Raw genomic sequence first — 19,075 nt, forward strand, 5'->3', positions numbered from 1 at the left:
GGAAGGCCTGTCTCAGGTCTCACTCCCTACCCTGTACAGTGGCCCCCCAAACCAAGAGCCAGCCCGGAGCAGCACTAGGACGGCAGCCCTGAGCTCCAGGCAGACAGCACAGGGAAAGAGAAGGACGAGAGACCCCGATCCAAATGCCCTTGCCACAGAGAAGAATGGGGGCTAGTGCCGGGGCACCCAGGTACTGTGCACTGCAGTGTTCTGTTCCCCAAAGGACTCAGCCCTGTGCCAGGGAGTGACGGGCAGACAGGAGCCGCTGGTGTCCTGCCTGCTCTGCACCATGGCACTGACAGCTGGGAGTGTTGGCCTTGCCCACAGACAGCGCCTTGAAAGCCAGGGGTGAGGAGCAGAATCAGTTAGTAACTAAAGAAAACAGGGATTAGGCGAAGTTAGAACAGCCACTGGCTGAGTGAGAGACACGTCAGCTGCTGAGCAGGTTTTGTCGAGAAGAGGAAAACAGGTCACGGTACATGAATATTGGGGAACATAGGGAAACCCCCTGACATAGCATTCTGGGGGCCTGACTCACCCTCACCCTGCCCTCTATGCAGGGCCGCCCAGAGGATTCAGGGGGCCTGGGGTCTTCGGCGGCAGGGGGCCCCCGCCGCCGAATTGCCACCGAAGACCCAGCACTTCGGCGGCGGGTCCCAGGGCGGAAGGACCCCCCGCCGCGGGTCTTCAGGGTACTTCGGCGGCGGGTCCCGGGGCGGAAGGACCCCCCGCCGCTGAACTGCTGCTGAAGACCTGGAGCGGAAGAAGCTCCGGGGGCCCGGGCCCCATGAGAGTTTTCCGGGGCCCCCGGAGCGAGTGAAGGACCCCACTCCAGGGGCCCCGAAAGACTCTCGTGGGGGCCCCTGCAGTGCCCGGGGCCTGGGGCAAATTGCCCCACTTGCCCCCCCCTCTGGGCGGCCCTGCCTCTATGTCAAGGCAACCTGGGTGGAGAAGGCAACCGGGTCAAAGCAGAAGCATCTTGCACCCACTTTGCTCAGGGGAAGTGAGAGGGGCCCAGGCACTGCAGAATCGGGCCCTGCACCATTCATAAAGGCAATGCAGCCGGATTCCTTCAGCCCCACAGCTTGTGCAGTCGTTTGCACCTGGGCAACGCAGAGCAGGGTGGGTGTGAAAATGCTCCCTCTGGCGTAAGTGTGGGGCGGGAGAATCTGAGCTGATGGCATTTCATGCTCATTTTGCTCTTCATTTGCATGGGTGTAAATAGCATCACGGGTGCAGGGCGGGTGGGGACGGTCATAAGCCGGTCGCTGTAAAGTGAGCATTGACCTGTCAGTTCTTGGAGCTGATGAGTCCCAGCCCCTCCCTTGGTGGAGATGTTCCCCGCCAGTGTAAGGCGCGACTGAACGCCCAGGCCAGTGGGCATGTCTGCACCCTGCTAGAACACATGGAGCAGCACTGCCCCCATGGCACTGCCGATCGCCCGCTCTCTGCGCTGCCCCGCGTGGCTTTATCCCAGGCCCCACAATATCTGCTGCTTTTCTTAACGCCCCGCTCCACGACTACACGAGAATCGCAGCTTTCATTTAAAGCAAAAAGTCAGCCTCTAAGCCCTGGTGCTGTGGAGAAAATACTGACAAGCTGAATGCATCCCAGCGGCTCAGAAAGCAGGAAGCAAAGAGAAAATACCACCACCATTTACTATGTTTTGGAGCCCATGATTGTGGGGACCTGACTCGTGATTTTTAAATGCTCGGGTTGGGCAACCCTGCAAATGATTAACAACAGCGAACAGCTGAGAAGTCTGGCATCACACAACCCCTCCCTCACTCGACAAGCAGCTCCCATCCCTGCTCCCAGGCTCCTGAATCTCAGTCCGTGTTGAATCTGTCTCCTTTGTGGGCCATTTAGTCTTAGAATTTGACCCCCTTCTCCCTGATCATCCTGGGCACAGCCCCAGCACAGAGCCCTGACGCTTACCTGCCATTGCAGCGTCCAGCAGGGACACTGGAGGGAATGGTCTCGCGCAGGGCAGGAAGGGACATTAAAGTGACATGGAAACGGGCCGATTTCCATAGGCCAGGAGCTTGCTTTGAAAGTGAATGCAGCCAGGGTCAGAGGGCAGCTCTTGGCAGCACAGTGAAGGCATCCATGCACATGTACGGCGTCCACATGAAAGTCCAGCCACGCTGCCCTGACTCTCTCTGGTTAGCGTCAATACATCAACCAGAGAAAAGCTCGGCTGCTCCTAAGGCAAAGCCTGGGTGATGTGTTTATCAGGGCTTCTCCTTCTGTAATTAGGTGTGGAGAGATGGAGGGGACTTAGTGTCTTATTTATCACTTTCTCCTGAGACTGGCTGCTGCAAAGGGGTTTGTTTACGCGTCTCCTAGCAGCTGCAATAGCTGTCCCTGCTCTTCTTTCTACTGTTTGTCCCAATAGGCTGGGGGTGGATGCCCCGCCCCGTTCTGCAGGGACCACGCAGACATGCCCAGCACGATGGAGAAAGGCAAAAGACACGGGAGCAGCCTCGGGGTGTGGGGCAGCCCAAGCCATCAAATTGGACCTGGGCGGCAATGCAAGACAGATACACTGGAAAAGCCACCTGCCCCGTGCTGCAGTGCAGCCTGCTTTATTCCTGAGCTGGGGGATGGGGGATTTGCCTTTCTCCGAAGTTCATCCCCTGCCTGGATATTCGTTAGGCTAGTCCCACAGTGCACCAGCCTGCACGGAATGGCAGGGTCAGCAAAGTTCTTTCCAGGGCCAGAATCGCCCACACACCAGTGCCCTAGTCTCCCTCTGCTACCAACCAGTGCTTCCTGCACGCCCTTGGACACGATCGAAAGTTGCCCCCGGAAGTGCAGTTAGGGGGGCTCAGGAAACTCTCAGGCAGGCAAGAGAGGCCACTTCCGGCCAAGCAAGAGAGCCCCAGAACAAACCTTGACTCCAACACCCAGGCACTAGGAGTGCTTTCAAATCTGCACCTCGATCTAGTTCTGAATTTTTCATCCCTATTTTTAACATGGGTTGAATTCAAAACCTTTGCTCCTGCGGTGTTTGAAATCTGGTTCTCAGTCAGATGGCTGAGGCCTAGCTGTAGTTAATCCCTAGCCTAGATCTTCACATCCCCTTGAATCAGACCTCGGGCAGCCCCTCTGCTCTGTCTGTGCCCAGACTTTTAATTCTGCACAACTTCTCAATGCAGTTCAGTGACGCTGAGATGATGCAAGCTGTTCCTTGGCACTGCCAACTCAGAGACTCTACCTGGACTTTGTAACAAGTTCCCCAGACAATTGTAGCCTTTGTTCTTTTGGAAAATGACATGCTGGGTTTCAATGGGGTTATTTTTTTCTTTGTTGTTAGTTTGTTTTCAATTAACTGTGGAAAAAATTGCACAGGCTGAGGCGTCAGGCCCTGATCCTACAAAGCATCCTCACACATAGAACCACAGAAATGTGGGGCTGGAAGGGGCCTCAACAGGTCATCTAGTCCAGCCCTGCACTGAGACAGGACCAAATAAACCCAGGCCCTCCCTGACAGGTGTTTGTCATCTGTTCTTAAAAACCTTTGGTGACAGGGATTGGACAACCTGCCTTGGAGCCTGTTCCAGAGTTTAACTACCCGGAGAATTAAAAAGGTTTTCCTAATATCTAACCGTACTGCAGATTAATCCCATTACTTCTTGTCCTGTGAACATGGAGAACAATTGATCACCGTCCTCTTTATAACAGCCCTTAACATAGTTCAAGACTCTTCTCAGGTCCCCCCTCAGTCTTCTTTTCGTATGACTAAACATATCCAGTTTTTTCAACTTTTTCTCATAGGTGAGATTTTCTAAACCCTTTATCGTTTTTGTTGTTCTCCTCTGGACTCTCTCCCATTTGTCCATATCTTTCCTAAAGTGCAGTGCCCAGCTGAGGCCTCACCACTGCCAAGTAGAGTGAGACAATTACCTCCCGTGTCTTACATACAACACTCCTGTTAATACACCCCAGAATGATATTAGCCTTTTTCACAACTGCATCATGTTGTTGACTTATTCAGTTTGTCAACCGCTAGAACCCCCAGTTCCTTTTCAGCAGTACGACCACCTAGTTCAGTGGCTCTCAAACTTTTTTACTGATGACCCCTTTCACATAGGAACCCTCTGCGTGTGACCCCCCCTTATACATTAAAAACACTTTTTTATATATTTAACACCATTATAAATGCTGGAGGCAAAGCGGGATTTGGGGTGGAGGTTGACAGCTCGCGACCCCCCCATGTAATAACCTCGCAACCCCCTGTTTGAGAACCCCTGACCTAGCCAGTTTTTCCCCGTTTTGCACTTATCTTTATCAAGTTTCAACTTGTTGATGTCAGACTGATTCTGCCATTTGTCAAGGCCATTTTGAGTTCTAATCCTGTCCTCCAATGTGCTTGCAACCCCTCCAGCTGGGTGTCATCCACACGTTTTATAAGCACACTCTCTACTCCATTGTCCAAGTCACTAATGAAAATGCTGACTAGCACCAGCCCCACGACTGATCCCTGGGGGACCCCACTACATACAGTCTCCCAGTTTGACAGCGAACCAATGAGAACGACTCTTTGAATACGGTTCTTCAACCAGTTGTGCACCCACCTTATACTAATTGCATCTAGACCACATTTCCCTAGTTTGCTCATGAGGCTGTCATGTGGGGCTGTGTCTAAAGCCTCACTAAAGTCAAGGGGGAACGATCACATGCTTCACTTTAAGCAGGTGAGTAGCCTAATCAGTGGGACTATTCCCCTGCGTATGCCCTTAGCGACCTGGGAGGTCTTGTGGGACGCACAGAACAATGCAACACAGCCAGGTCACTGCAGCCAAATGCTTGCTGTGCTGTCACCTTGTAGGTGAAATGGGAACGTGCAGGCACTTCCCCCCATTTGGCATATCCTAGTTCATCTCATCTCCAGGGTATTTCTCAGGTGCCTGTCCCCTCAGTATCTAAGGCCCAAATATGGTGGAATAATATCAAGGTCCAGAACACAATGGCCAGGAATCTCTCCTTGCGGTGCCTGGGAGCTGCAGGGGCACAGCACCTGGGACAGCCGAGCCGTATAGGCTTTGAGGAGCATGTGGTGACAACACAGACTTCTCGGGGATATTCGGTTACATGAGCAAAAGCAGAATTGGGGCCTTAGCCTTTAACAGAAATCACCAGGGTCATTCCACGGGGAGACCATGGCCAGATCCAGTGGAAAGACTCCCCTGACTTCAATGGGCTTTAGATCAGTTAGGATTGAGGTCTTTGGTGTCCAAGCAAGCAGCCCTGCACCATGCACACAGACTCCCATCCCAGGAACCCTCCTTTTAATGCACGTATTCAGTTCACTGACTGCTGTTCCCTTCCATTTGCAGGACACAGACTCTGAGTGGCCCCTGAACAGGAGAGGTAATGGCCTTAGGATCTCAGGCGGGGTTGTAAGTGTTGCTAACTGTGCTGGGCTGTGCTCCAAGACCACGTGCTCATGAGCTGCTCTCTGTGTTGCAGGTCCTCCTCCGGCACGCAAACCCCCAACCGTGACACAAAACTTCAAGCGATTTGGCATCCCGCTCATTGCCACCATCCTGAGCATGGCCACCATCATTGCAATTGCCTTCCTAAGTAAGGTCCCTTCTCTCCTATCCCACTTGCATGCTGGGAGCTTGCACAGCAGCCACACTTCCCTCTTGCTCTACACTCCACCAGATGCCCTAGCAGTCTTGGCCAGAGCACTCCTGACAAGGCACTGTAGTGATAGCACCTGAGGCGACAGCCTTTCCCCTGCAGAAACAGGACCTCACGCCTGCTGAGGCCAGTATGATTTGGGGAGAAACAGGGCGAGATGCAAACTTCAGATCCAGATCCCAGCCCCATCCCAAAGCCTGGGGCTGTTGGGATCCAGGGTTTGGGGGGAGGGGCGACTCTATCCTCAGGGCTCTCATCCTAATGCCACCTTTGGCCCAGGTTGTGTCTGACTCCAGTGTTTATGCAGAAGTTGGGGGTCAAACTGCAAGGAACCTTTGCCCTCCTATGGGGGGGTGTATTGAGGACTGTTGGAATTTTGCAAGCTGTTGCTTTAAGAGTGGCGGGGTTCCCTGGTCCTGCGTGCAGGCTCTGGGGCTCTGTAGTAATGCCTGCAAGTGGAGTCAGTCTGCCAGGCTGGAAACAGACAGCTTAAAGCACAGTGGGGTATCTCATCGCCCTAGGGAGCAGCCTGTTTTCTCCTTCTCTGTTTTTGAGCTCTTGTTCTCAATGCTAAGAAATAAAATTGTGTTACGTCACAAGCTTCCAGCGAGAGGTCTCATCTCTGTGTGCGTATGCCATGAACATAACTCTGTGCAGAAGCCAGGCACAACTGGGCCCAAGTGCACAGCTCACTCCCTGCTATTGCCCCCAGGGCAATGGGAATGCTGCAGGGCTATGCTTACCCCCACTGCGCTGGCCGGCTGAGTTAGCTGGATGGGTAGGGGGCACCGCTATGGGCTGGTGCAGAGACATGCTCCTCCCTGTGTCACGGAGGCACTGTGCATCTAACACACACACCCCCTCCTGGTATCCACCTGGCCCCTAGAGCTCTTGGGTGTGTGTCCAGCACCCTTTCGTAGCTTGAAAAGCTCAGCACATGGCTTAAGCCAGACCTGAATCTGCACTGGGAGAGCATGCATGGAAAGCTTCCCCCCACTCACAGGCCTGCAGAATGCGTGCTGCCAAACCCCTTGCTCTCAGGAGAAGCCATTTGCAACAAAGATTTAAACCCACCCCCCAACGTTCCCTGGCAACATGAGCCAAACATCACAGACCAAGTTGGACTCTGTCCCTTTCCCCTCTAGTCAAGGCAACTCTGGAACACTACTATTTCCTCTGCGGCAAGACAATCAAGTTCATCCCCCTGCAGCAGCAGTGCAATGGGCAGGAAGATTGCTCCTGGGGAGAGGACGAGGAGAACTGTGTGCAGCTGGTCCCAGAAGGCCCACCTGTGGGAGGTGAGTTGTGGATGTTATGCCAGCAATGCCATGTACGGCAGGGAGCACAAAGCAGAATTCAGAGCCCTTTGCTGCATTTAGAAATCACAGTAACCAGGGGCCAATGGCTGTACCAGGGACAAAAGCTTTTACTGTAGCCCACGAAAGCTTATGATCAAATAAATTTGTTAGTCTCTAAAGGTGCCACAAGTAGTCTGTATCCGCAAAAAGAACAGGAGTAACACGGCTGCTACTCTGAAACCAGATACTGCAAATGTGCCAAACTGCAGCCACCTGGAGGGGAGCCTGTAATGCAGCTGACTCTGTGTTTTTCTCCCTAGTCCGCATTTCCACAGACAGAGCCACCTTGCAGGTGCTAAACAAAGAGACTGGAGCCTGGTTCTGGGCATGTCACGATAACTTTCATATGGCCCTGGCAAAAGCAGCTTGCAAGCAAATGGGCTACAGCAGGTACCTGCCTTCCATCTCACTCCCCCTGCTCTCTGGCTTCCTGGTCATCCCTTTCCTTCTTCTCTCTCATTGGTATGGAGCTCACTGCCCCTTTAATAAACACATTTCCTGGGGGGATATTTGAGATAACTATTAATGCTCAGTAGCATGCAAAGCTCTGGCCCAGTGTCCTCTCTCCACAGAGCAGGGACAGCCCAGGTGTCCCCTTCACTGCCCCTGTAGGCATGAGCGGGAGCTCAGCCTCTGGGGCCCATTCAGTCCTTCCTCTCTGCTGAGGAAGTGCATGGCTTTGGGGATGCAGGCACCTAGACAAACTCCCAGTAGCCCTGGGCTTCAGTTTTCCCGCTTCTCCAGGACCTGACTTCATATAGTCTCACGCACCCAGTGCAATCCCTCCGGTCTCCCCTGCTGGGCTTCCATTTATCATCTCAAACAGCACAGAAGCCCACCTAGCCTTGTGTCCTTGTAGCTGTCTCCCCACAGCCCTTCCCACGGTTACGCAGTCACCCTCAGATCAGGGCTTCTCTGCATCTCCCTAGCCAGCTCTGCCACTAGTCTTGCTCCTGAGGTCCTCCCCCTGCACAGGGAAGATCCCCAGTCCCCCTAACCTCTTAGCCATTGCCATGCTACCCAGCTCTGTAACCAGCCACCCAACCCAACACCTTCCCACTTCGCCTTTCTCTGAGTGAGCGCCAGGCTCTGCCTTTTATAGCCTGCCTTGCTCACATGATCAGTCACATGATCTCAGGGTGCTATTCCCTCCTCCAGTATTCCCAGCCTTAAAGGATTGAGGGCACAAATAGCTGGGCTGGCCTGTGTTACAAGCACTCTGATATCCCCACAGTCATTTCATGCAGGGCCCCAAGCTGCCATCCAGAGGTACTGGGTGTTGCTAACCACCAACCAGAGCCAGATCGGAAAGAACAAGCTAGCTGTGAAAGGCTCTGTCTCCCCTCTCTAGCCTGCACCAGCTCTTTTCAGTGAACAGAGCTGAGCTAATACTGCATGGCTAATTAAAGCCAGGATTTTCTAAGGAGCCTGGCTAACCCTGAGCATCCAAAAATCATGAGATTGGCTAAAAAGCATGAGTTTTTTTTTTAAATAATACATTGGGGCGTGTTGGAGGGGTTGGGTTTTTGTTTGTTTTTTCCTCCTTCTGATGTTGGAGCCTTTAAGGTTCAAGTTTGCAAATGTTTCTCCATGGTCATGGGGGCTAGAAACTTACTTCTTTAACAAATAAAAGCGAGGATTGTCACCTAATCCCTAACTCAAGGAATTGGGGCTTAAGCAAAATACCAACTAGGGTGAGAACCGGCAAAAGATTATGGGCAACTAACTCCCTTAGGCTCCTTTGAAAATCCCAGCCTGATTGTTTTCACACTGCATCTTCCCCAGACCCAGAGTCCTTTCCACTCAAGCAGCAGCTGATGCATTTTACTAGCAGGTGAGCATGTAAAGTGCCATCAGCAGGGGAGCCTGGCAAATCAATACACCCTCCAGGAACCCCACTGGGCATGAAACATGAGAAGCTTTCAATTCCTGACACAAGTGGAAATGAAAGTAAAAGATAAAGCACACACCTGACCTCCAGTCTCCCATGGGCTCCTTCCTGGGGTGCGTTTGCTGCGGGGACCAGCAAGAAGGGCGTCCCTCTGCAATGCTTATTTTAACAAGAAAGGCTGCCCTTTGTTCCTCAGCCATACCAGCTCCACCAGCTGGAACAGCCTCCGCCCTGCAGCGAGGGAGCTGGCACTGGCAGGTCTCTGAGCTGCCCTGGGCCTGCTGAGCTTGCACTTTGCAAGTGACACTCCAGGATTCTGTGGTTGTTTGGGGCGAGCAGCGGGTTTGGGGTCTCCCCTTTGCTGTGGCCATTTTTTTCTCTTTCCATCCCTGGTTTTCTCTGCCTTCTTCTTGCTTCTTTCTCTCCTTCACCCTCTTTTCACTGGTCCTTTCTCCTGTGGTGCATGTTGTAAATCCAGAGCGAGTGCCCTGAAGCGAAGCCAGACGTGCTCTGGCGCGGTACAGAGACAGACCTGCCCTTCCCCTACCCCAAGATGATCCGAGCTGAGAGGGGTTCAGCCGGAGCAGCACCTGTCCATTGTACAGTGCACGCTGGCCGGCAGCAGCTTTCTCCCCAAGTGTTGTCCTTCCTGGGCAGCTGGCCCAGACACAGTCCCCCTGCCCGTGAGGGGCCACGTTCTCCTTGCAGGGACCCCTTGTGGGCTCAGTCTGTGAGCTCCTGTCTTCTCACAAACCCACTGGGCCAGGATCCCCAGCTTTGCCCAACTAAGGGCAGCACTGGCACTTTGCCAGGAGCCACAATGCCATATGAATGGAGGCAGATTGCCGTGGCCACCCCAAACTTTAACAGGGAAATGTCATGTCCCACAATGCAATGCTCCCTCACTGGCCTGGCAGCAGGGAGGTCCTAGCGTCTCTGCCACTCACCGCTTGGATGGAGGCAGGCACAGGCCGGCATGGGCTCCGCTGCCACTGGCTGTGCTGCTGGTACGGGGCCACTTTGATCAAACACTGTCTGTATTTTCCAGCGTCCCCACGTTCAGCGCTGTGGACCTTGCAGACACGCAGGGCCTGCCCCTCAGGGAGGTCACGTTGAACAATGGGGTCCTCCAAGGGCAAGACTCTGGCAGGTGAGTGGAAGAGCAACCAGTAGATGATCTGCAGAATGGATTAACTTGGCTGTTTCAGTGCATCTCGCGGAGGAGGGCTGCTGAGATCAGCAGGGCTCGCTCCTGGGCTGAGAGCAGAGCAGCAACAGTTCTTAGCCTTAGCGCTTACACAGCGTTTCCTTGCTCATCGCACTTTATAGGCAATATTACTGCTCTGCTCCTCAGCGCGGGAGGCAGCTCTGTGCCACTCTCCCCATGCTACAGTTGAGAAACTGAGGCACAGGATTGTCTAAGGCCACAGAGGGGATCAGCGTCAGAAATGAAGCCCAGGATGCGTTCCTGGCACCCAGCCCTGTGCTCAGACCACCCCTTTCTCCGTGAGGTTTATAGAGGTTTGTCAGACGGTGCCCATGATTCAGCACAGCTGGCTGGCACACACATTGCTGACGGTTCCCATGACAGCCCCCAAATGTCCTGACTGACCAGCTCCCCACCAGCCACAGGCCTGTGCTCTGTTAGTGATGCTGACCTATAAGCAGGCTCCAGAGTGCTACTGAAATCCCTTGGAGCCAGGGACAGAGATGTTCCCTTGCTGGGAACAAGGTTTAATCGTGACCAGCTCCCACAGTCTGCCCTGGTTCACGTTGACCCGTCAGCGATGGGTCAGTAACTGAGGGCCTCACCGCGGTGTGTGGACACCACTACGCTGGGGAGCCGCTGAACCTGGGCGGGCTCAGAGCCCCACAGCCCCACACGCCATGCCGATGGGACAGGATTTCTGTGCCCTGAGCGGGACCTTTCTGCCAGGCAATGGCCTGTGAGGTGCTTCTGGCAGCTGGCCCTGGCTGCCCATTGACACACCCCAGCCGGTGCCTCGTTAGGAACACAGCCACACCTTGACAAACCAGGGGAATGTAGGAGCCACTTGCTGGGGACGGCCTGGTGGGGAAGCCTCTGACCCCAGCCTCTCCTCCCCTCCCCAGAGCAGAGCCAGGCAGGGTTAGTGCACAAGAGGACACTGCAGCAGCCTCACTCTGCACAGTGAACTCCCCAGGGCCTGGGCCCGAGCCAGCTGCTGACCCACCAACTGTCAGCCCAGCCCCTGCAGAGTTTGTCGTCTCTGTGGCAGTCACTGCAGAGTTCGTCGCAAGGTGCAGGTTCAAGCACTGCTGCTTCAGTCCATACGGACTTTATAAACTTGGCACGGCTCAGGAACCCGGCCAATCAGGAACCCAGAACAGTCAGTGGTGCCCTTCGCTCCTCTGAGCAAACCCCCTGGGTGTGAGGAGGCTCCTCACAGGTGTAAGATGAGCAGGATTCACACGTTGGGGTGGGGGGGTCCAGTCCACAGGCTGAAGGGCTGATTTCAAGGTAACCGCATACTAACCAATGCCATGTGCAAACCCTCTAGCCCACGGGCAGAGACGTGCTGTGAGAGACGTAGCAGTTAACATGCCATTTTCCTGTTCCAGGCAGTGCCTCTCTGGTTCCATCGTTTCACTCGCATGTGCCAGTAAGTGTGATTCTGTTATTAACACTAATCATAGACTATCAGAGTTAGAAGGGACCTCAGGAGGTCATCTAATCCAACCCCCTGCTCAAAGCAGGACCAATCCCAACTAAATCATCCCAGCCAGGGCTTTGTCAAGCCTGACCTTAAAAACCTCCAAGGAAGGAGATTCCACCACCTCCCTAGGTAACCCATTCCAGTGCTTCACCACCCTCCTGGTGAAATAGTGTTTCCTAATATCCAACCTGGACCTCCCCCACTGCAACTTGAGACCATTGCTACTTGTTCTGTCATCTGGTACCACTGAGAACAGCCGAGCTCCATTCTCTTTGGAACCTCCCTTCAGGTAGTTGAAGGCTGCTATCAAATTCCCCCTCACTCTTCTCTTCTGCAGACTAAATAACCCCAGTTCCCTCGGCCTCGCCTCATACGTCATGTGCCCCAGCCCCCTGCTCATTTTCATTGCCCTCCGCTGGACTCTCTCCAATTTGTCCTCATCCCTTCTGTAGTGGGGGGACCAAAACTGGACACAGTACTCCAGGTGTGGACTCACCAGTGCCGAATAGAGGGGAATGATCACTTCCCTCCATCTGCTGGCCATGCCCCTACTAATGCAGAGAGTAGCAGCAGGTTCAACAAATCCTGGCACCATTCTTACCTAGTCTTTACTCGGGCCAACTCCAACCTGGACTCATACTCAGGAGTGCAGGATTTGGCTCGCGGAGTTTCATGTGGACAGACGTGGTACGAGGTATGGGTCCAGCACAAGCACGAAGCTGCCAGAGCTGGCAGTTGTGGAGCAGTGGAAGGACGTGCAGCTGGTCTGTGCCATTCTTATGTCACGAGGTGTGACACTGGGCACTGATTCAAATCCAGCCCAGGGCAGTAGTGACAGCGCTGTCATCATTCCAGTCCTTGTCTGTACTAGAAAAGTTGGCTTAACACCAACGATTTAAAATCTATCCAGCTAAAGCAGTGCAAAAACTAATGTAGACGCACTTATGGCGTAACCCCTACTTACACTGGGTTAGCTAGTGCAGGTGAATTATCTAATTAATTATACTAAGCCAATTAAGGTTTAGTTTGAAAGGGAAGGGAATAAATAAATTGATTTAAGCAAGTGTGGCAAAATTCTAAAGAAAGCTACAGAGTCTGTGATATATGTGTGAGCCCTGCAGTGTCAATGGAAGGCAATACACACACACAAACACACATATACATACATGTTCTTTACCAGCTCTTTGATTCATAGGAGTACAGTCTGCACAGACAGGTCTGGAACATGTATTTTCCCCCCAAAAGGCACGTTCTCGGGCGGTGGGGGGGGGGGGAGTCACTCTCCCATGTGCTGAGCTAAGATGTTGATTTATCTCTTATCCTTGGATGCAGCCTGCGGAGAAAGCGTGAAGTCTCCACGTGTGGTTGGTGGGGGCCAGGCCAGGATCTACGCTTGGCCATGGCAGGTCAGTTTACAGCACAAAACCCAGCACCTCTGTGGGGGCAGCATCATTGACCCGAGGTGGATTCTCACAGCAGCGCATTGCTTCAGGTGAGTCACCCAGTGCAATCCCACTGGGAATTGTGGGTGGGGGACTCACATGAACCGCCGACACAAGCCGAGACTACAAATTATAGATTAAGTGTATAAATACTGGGGGAGCCGGGGCTGCTTTCAGGAGCTGAGGGCTAGAGCTGCTTGGAAAGGGCATTTTACATTCCGTGAAATGTTTTGATGAAAATGAAAAAAAATCATATTCATTTTTTAAAATTGTGAATTTGGGAGGGGGGGGGCAATTATTGAAAAATTGAATAAACCAAATGTTTTTTGATTTTCAGTTGTCAAAAAAAAAAATCAGTTTGGGATTTGTTTGTGAAAGCCCCAAAATTTCCACAATCGAGAAATTTTCTCACAAAACCTTCCAGTTAGTCAAAAAGCCATTTCACGTCAACAAGCTCTGCTGAGTGCCCGTAACTCCAGCTGCAGTCGGGGGAGTGGGAGGTGCTCGGCAGCTCAACCAGCCTGGCTATATACACACTATGGGCTGATTTCCCCGCCCGCTGTGCTGTCACTTACACCAGTGCAGAGCACGTGTAAAGTACGTGTGAAATGCAGCCAACCTTTAACTCCTGCCAGTAACTGGAATTCCCCCATCTTTAAGCAATGTCTTTTAATATTTCAAAATTAAACTGTGGTTAGGCGCTTATATCTTTCAGGGTTCTCTTTGCTTCTTGTGCCTTACAAGTCATGTCCTGTCTGTAATGCAACAATCGTTTAGAAAGAAAACATATAAAATTCCTTATAGTTCCTCTAATCTTAGTGGACCTAGTCTGTATATTCTTTGATTATATCTAATGCCGTTCATTTCACATTCTTCAAGGCTTACAGTAATACATGAGCCATTCTTTTGAAGGAACAAGACAGATTATCCATATAGAGAGTGACAGTGCCTTTGAGCCATAAAGCAAACAAATGTGCAGCTTCAGAGTTCAGATGGAAGCTAGGTTGTTTGGATTTCTTGGCTCATCCAGAAGTTTGACCTCTGGAACATTTTGTATTCTGGGTCTCGCAGCAAGTTAGTCCTTAGCCAGTTTACTTGATTCCCCTCTCCTTCCTCCCCATCTATCCCCAAAGTCCGGCACTTAATCCCCTGTAGCCAGACAGTGAGGTGGGAATTCTATCCACAGGCAGAACATGAAAGGTTCCTGCCTAAACAATCATTTGAAGAGTTTGTTAAGCAGGGGAACTTATTCTTGAGGAATGTGAATTTCAACCTCAGTTTATATGAGATGCTTTAGTCAACGTCTCATGCTTTGAGTTGTGCATGTTGATCTTCCAGTTGTCCTTAGTTCTTTTAGGAGGGAACTAACATTGGGAATAAGTGAAGATTACTAAAATCCTGGCTGTAGGCAGTGTAGTTGTAGCCATGTGGGCCCCAGGATATTGGAGAGACATGGTGAGTGAGGTAATATCTTTTATTGGACCAACTTCTGTTGGGGAGAGACAAGTTTTGAGCTACACAGAACAATTCTGCATGTCGTGAAGGGTGATTTGTTGCTTCCTGGTTAAGGGGCAGAGAGGGAGCTATAGTTCTTATTACCAATATATATTCAAGGCATATTTGACCTCTCTACATCTCACATGAGCAACTATCATTATGGAGAAGTCACGGAAGGAGAAGAGACAATAACCATTGGCTGAATTTGTGCATAGGAATAACCAGGCCCTTCAGAACTGGCGTGTGAAAGCAGGATCCGAAATCTTCTCCACCTTCAACACTATCCCTGTGGAAAAGATCTTCATCATTGACAGTAATTATATGTTTCCCAAAGATAATGACATCGCCCTGGTAAAGCTGACGTCTCCCTTAAGTATTTCAGGTGAGCGAGAGTCTACTCTCTAAAATCACTTTCAGACACTTCTTTGAAATAAGCACCCCACATAAATACCTTGGCATCCATTGCCTATGGATTTGTCTAAATGCGCAATAGGGCCCGATCCTCTGCTTTGGCAAAGGGGGGAGTGCATGACATGGGACAGGCACAAGTCAAAGGCTCTGAGGACACGTGAAGGAGATTAATAAGTCCATCTGGGGCTGCGTGAAACACCAGTGTGCGAATGGTGCCGTTAATAAATCAACGTGTGTGACATAGCAGCCTGCAATGGCTGTGCCTGACTGGCCAGACAAATGTGTGAGTGCGAATGTGCCTGACCTGCCAGAACTCAACAGAACACACTCACTGCATTAGGCCTGTCAAGTGACTGTGTAAAAGCCACTCTGATAATTCTGTCATGAGTTTAAGATGATCCATCTCTAGTGCCTGGGCAGCCAGGCGATCATTTCTCCACAAGCCTAGAATTGAGACCCTGTCTCCTGATTCTATCTGTTCATATTCTCTCCCTTCCAGACACAATTAAGCCAATCTGTCTTCCTTTTTTTGATGAGGAACTGCCCTCTAACGCCCCACTGTGGGTGACAGGCTGGGGCTACACACAGCAGGATGGTGAGTTCAGTAGGTTAGTTCTCTACCGCACAGAACTGAAAACTGCTCTTTAGCCCCGGCGCTCAGAGAGGCAGGGTGGAAGCTCTCATTTGTGTATCTTTTATCGAGGTACATTGTCCAAGGCTCTGCAGCAGGCCCAGATCAAACTGATTGACAGCAACACCTGCAATGCTCTCGCCGCCTACCAGGGGGAAGTCTCAGATAAGATGATATGTGCAGGCCTCATGGAAGGCGGTGTGGATACCTGCCAGGTGAGTACCTTTCTCACCTTCAAAAATGTGTTCTTCTCGCCGCTGAGGTGGAAGCTCAGGTGTAAATCCTGCATGCTCGTTCCCGCAGCCCCTCTGAAGAGGAGCCGTGTGGAGCCCTGAATAACATCCCTCTAATTCCAGGCGCGTTCAGGGTCCTTGCTAGCCTGTGGGATTGGGCCACAGTCACTGGGTGTTGTGGGGGCAGAAGGGAGGCTGGGTCAAGACTTTGAATGAGTCTGATTTTCAGAAAGCACGAGCACCTGCCCCCTGAAAATCAGGCCCCTGTAAGGTGTTTCAAGTTTGCCCCCGCAGCTCACTGGTCACTTCTGACGCTCCGGGTCCAGGGCCCTTGGCCGTTATGGTAAGGTCACACTGCGTACATATGGGCTTGAGCCAGTCCTGAACTTTATATCGCGGGCCGAGCTCTGCTTCCTCCATAGCCACTGATATCTGGAGAGGAGCAGGGGATGGGGAACAGCAGGGGTCCCTGTAATGCCTGCTTGTGTGTCCCCCTCCCAGGGAGACAGCGGCGGCCCCTTGATGTACAATCCAGGGCACTGGCAGCTGGTGGGGATCGTCAGCTGGGGACATGGCTGTGGCAGACCAAGCACTCCTGGCGTCTACACCAAAGTGCAGGCCTATCTCAACTGGATCTACGCCGTCCAGAGGGTCAGCGTCCTTGTCTCTGAAACCTGACACTGATCACGAGCAGATTCCTCCCTGCTCCAGGGCTGGCAGCTTGTGCCACCCCTATGCTGTGAGTGCCAGAGGCCAGCTGAGCTCCTGGCATGGCTGAGGGCAGCCCTGTGACCTGCCCTACACGGTTACTGCAACAGCACAGCATGGCCAGGCCACACGCATTCCCCAGCCATGCCCACCCGAACGCTCACTGCCCCAGGGCTGGTGGGGTTTGCATACCGCACCATGGCTGGGACAGAGGTAGCAAGAGTCCATGAACAATCTGGCTTGCACAGCAGCAGAACTACATTGATGGGGGCTAGCTAGGGCTTCTTAGTGTTTAGTTCCCCAGAAAAAAACCATACATTGCTCCTGGGCGCTGAGCTAATCAAAAATCCAAAGTGTTTGCTGCTCCCAGGCTTCCTCAACACGACACTAAGCAGGAGATCTCGCTTCAGGCCCTGACCTCTCAGCAGTAGGATCTGAGACAGGGCTGGGCAAACTAGGGCCCGCGGGCCGCTTCCAGCCCATCAGACGTTTTTATCTGGTCCTCAAGCTCCCGCCGGGGAGCAGGGTCGGGGTCTTGCCCTGCTCCGGCCGCCCGGCGCTCTCCAGCCCCCGACTCACAATTCCCTTGATGAGCACCATCTCCCGGCATGCGCAAAGCCACACTGCACAGGCGCTGTTTCCAGAATCGCAACCCCATCCCTACGCGGCAGCCCCCCCACCACGCGGCAGCCCCCCCTTCGCGGCAGCACACCCAGTCCCCTCCCGGTCTCCTACGGCCCCACCCTCAAGAGCCTTGAAAACGCCCAGGGGCTGCCCCCGTCCCAGCTAGGGTACCTCCACCCGTGGTGGTGCCTGGTATGGCCACCTTGGTGTCATTGCCGGCAGGGCCGCTAGGAGTCCCCAGTACTGCCCCTGTTTAGCCCCTCCCACCACACCCCACGTGTCCCTCCTCCCCACAACTCAGTAACATTCGTTATAGAGCCCCCCCATGCTACACCCCATTGAGTCCCCCTCCCCCACTGGGCATTCATGGCCCACCATACAATTTCCATACCCAGATGTGGCTCTCAGGCCAAAAAGTTTGCCCCCCCCCCCCCCCCCCCCCGAGCGGGGCAGTGGTGCTGGTGCCACAATGCCTGCTAGCTAATCAACAGGGCCATGCCATTGCTAGCTGCACGCGTGAGCTCAGCTGAATGGAGCTGATGTGCATTTCTGCTCTTCCCAGCCGAGGAGACTGTAGCTAGCCAAAGCTCCCTGGCGAGGACAGGGCAGGTGATGCAGGGGGACAGACAGGGCCTTCGGGAAGGCTCAATTCTAGTTCTAGACGAGCTTTTTGTTGCCCAGGCTCTGGGCCCTGGAGGCCCCTGCCCAGCCTGTGGGGAATTGCCCCTACAGCAGCTAGAGGGGGCTGGAGGGAACTGGGGACTGAAGGGGTGAATAGAAGCAGGTGGGCCAGGAGTATCATGGGGCATGTTCCACCCTCACGCCTGGCTGTGTTTTGGTTTCCTTGGGAACTGAATTGACATCGGAGGCTAGAATTTGGTTCAATGTTTAGTCCTGTGTTTTTGTGTTGCCGGTTTTAATTTCTTGTGTGCCTCACCTTCCAGTCAGAGCTCTGAGGACTCCCGCAACGGCAGCTTCCCGTCACGGCCCCTGCGTTACCCACCTGGCTGCCCTGGTTCTGAGACCTGCTGGGAAACTAACTTCCAGCCATTGCCCCTGGGACCTGCACATCCCTGGGTTCACTTTCTGAAGGCCCAGCACCAGGCCATGATTTAGCAGCGGCTCGGGACCCTGGGGGTGGTTAAAGGGGAGCTGCAAGCAGAGGCCCCCGTCACATCCAAGGAATTTGCCTGGCTCAGAGCACCTCCCTGGAGAGGAGGATATTGCTCTCTACAGCCCCGCCGCGCCAGCAAGGTTTGCTTGGATCCAAGCTGCTGTTTGCTCAGCCCAGTTCTACCCCATCGCAATGTTAGGGAAACAAGCAAAGCCTTTCCCCCGCCGGCTGTTCTTGCTCAGGAAAAGTTTATTCTTTTTAAAAAAAGACCTTTGCAAAAGGATGTCATCCCTATTCTCTGCAGAGATGGGCTAGATCCAAACCTCTGATCCCAGCAGAACCAGACTTTGGGGCCCATCCAGCACCACCGGTGGCCTTAGGCAGAAACCACTCTTTGTGGCCTGCAGAACATGGAGGTTCTCTGACACCTCTTTAAATCTCCACATTCTTAAGCCAAGCCCCAGGGCTCAGCTGGGGAAACGGGCTGCACGGCCACCTGTCAAACTTCTTTATTTATTTGAAATAAGAACCCACGATTTTGTACCCCACCGTGGATGATTTTCTGTTGGCAGAACAAGTGCTGTTCTGGGCTGTGGATGCAGATGGCTGTTTGCTGGGATGTGATTGTTACCGGAATGAGCAATTATATTTAGTTCAATATCAGCCTTAGGAGACACCAAGGCTTATACTGAACCCTGTAATAACTACAGATCCACAAACAATCTCATGCCTTGAACATGAGACCAGCATGTATCTGTGAACTGAGCACAGACCTGAGAGCCAGGAACTCCTGTCTTCAAACCTGAGTCTGCCACTTA

General features: G+C 52.8%; 1 protein-coding gene across 1 annotated transcript; it reads left to right on the forward strand.

The window, feature by feature from the left end:
• Positions 1-4,682: 4,682 nt before the first annotated feature.
• TMPRSS4 (transmembrane serine protease 4) lies at positions 4,683-16,489 on the forward strand. The gene is made up of 12 exons (XM_024207278.2): positions 4,683-4,700; positions 5,343-5,376; positions 5,476-5,589; positions 6,798-6,950; positions 7,271-7,400; positions 9,950-10,051; positions 11,503-11,543; positions 12,930-13,089; positions 14,752-14,918; positions 15,447-15,542; positions 15,651-15,793; positions 16,313-16,489. Exons 1-12 carry the CDS (start codon positions 4,683-4,685, stop codon positions 16,487-16,489), a joined length of 1,335 nt encoding a protein of 444 aa, XP_024063046.1.
• Positions 16,490-19,075: the final 2,586 nt, after the last annotated feature.

This window comes from Terrapene carolina, unplaced genomic scaffold (assembly GCF_002925995.2).
Source record: "Terrapene carolina triunguis isolate 2854851 unplaced genomic scaffold, T_m_triunguis-2.0 Scaffold374, whole genome shotgun sequence".
Taxonomy (NCBI): Eukaryota; Metazoa; Chordata; order Testudines; family Emydidae; genus Terrapene; species Terrapene triunguis.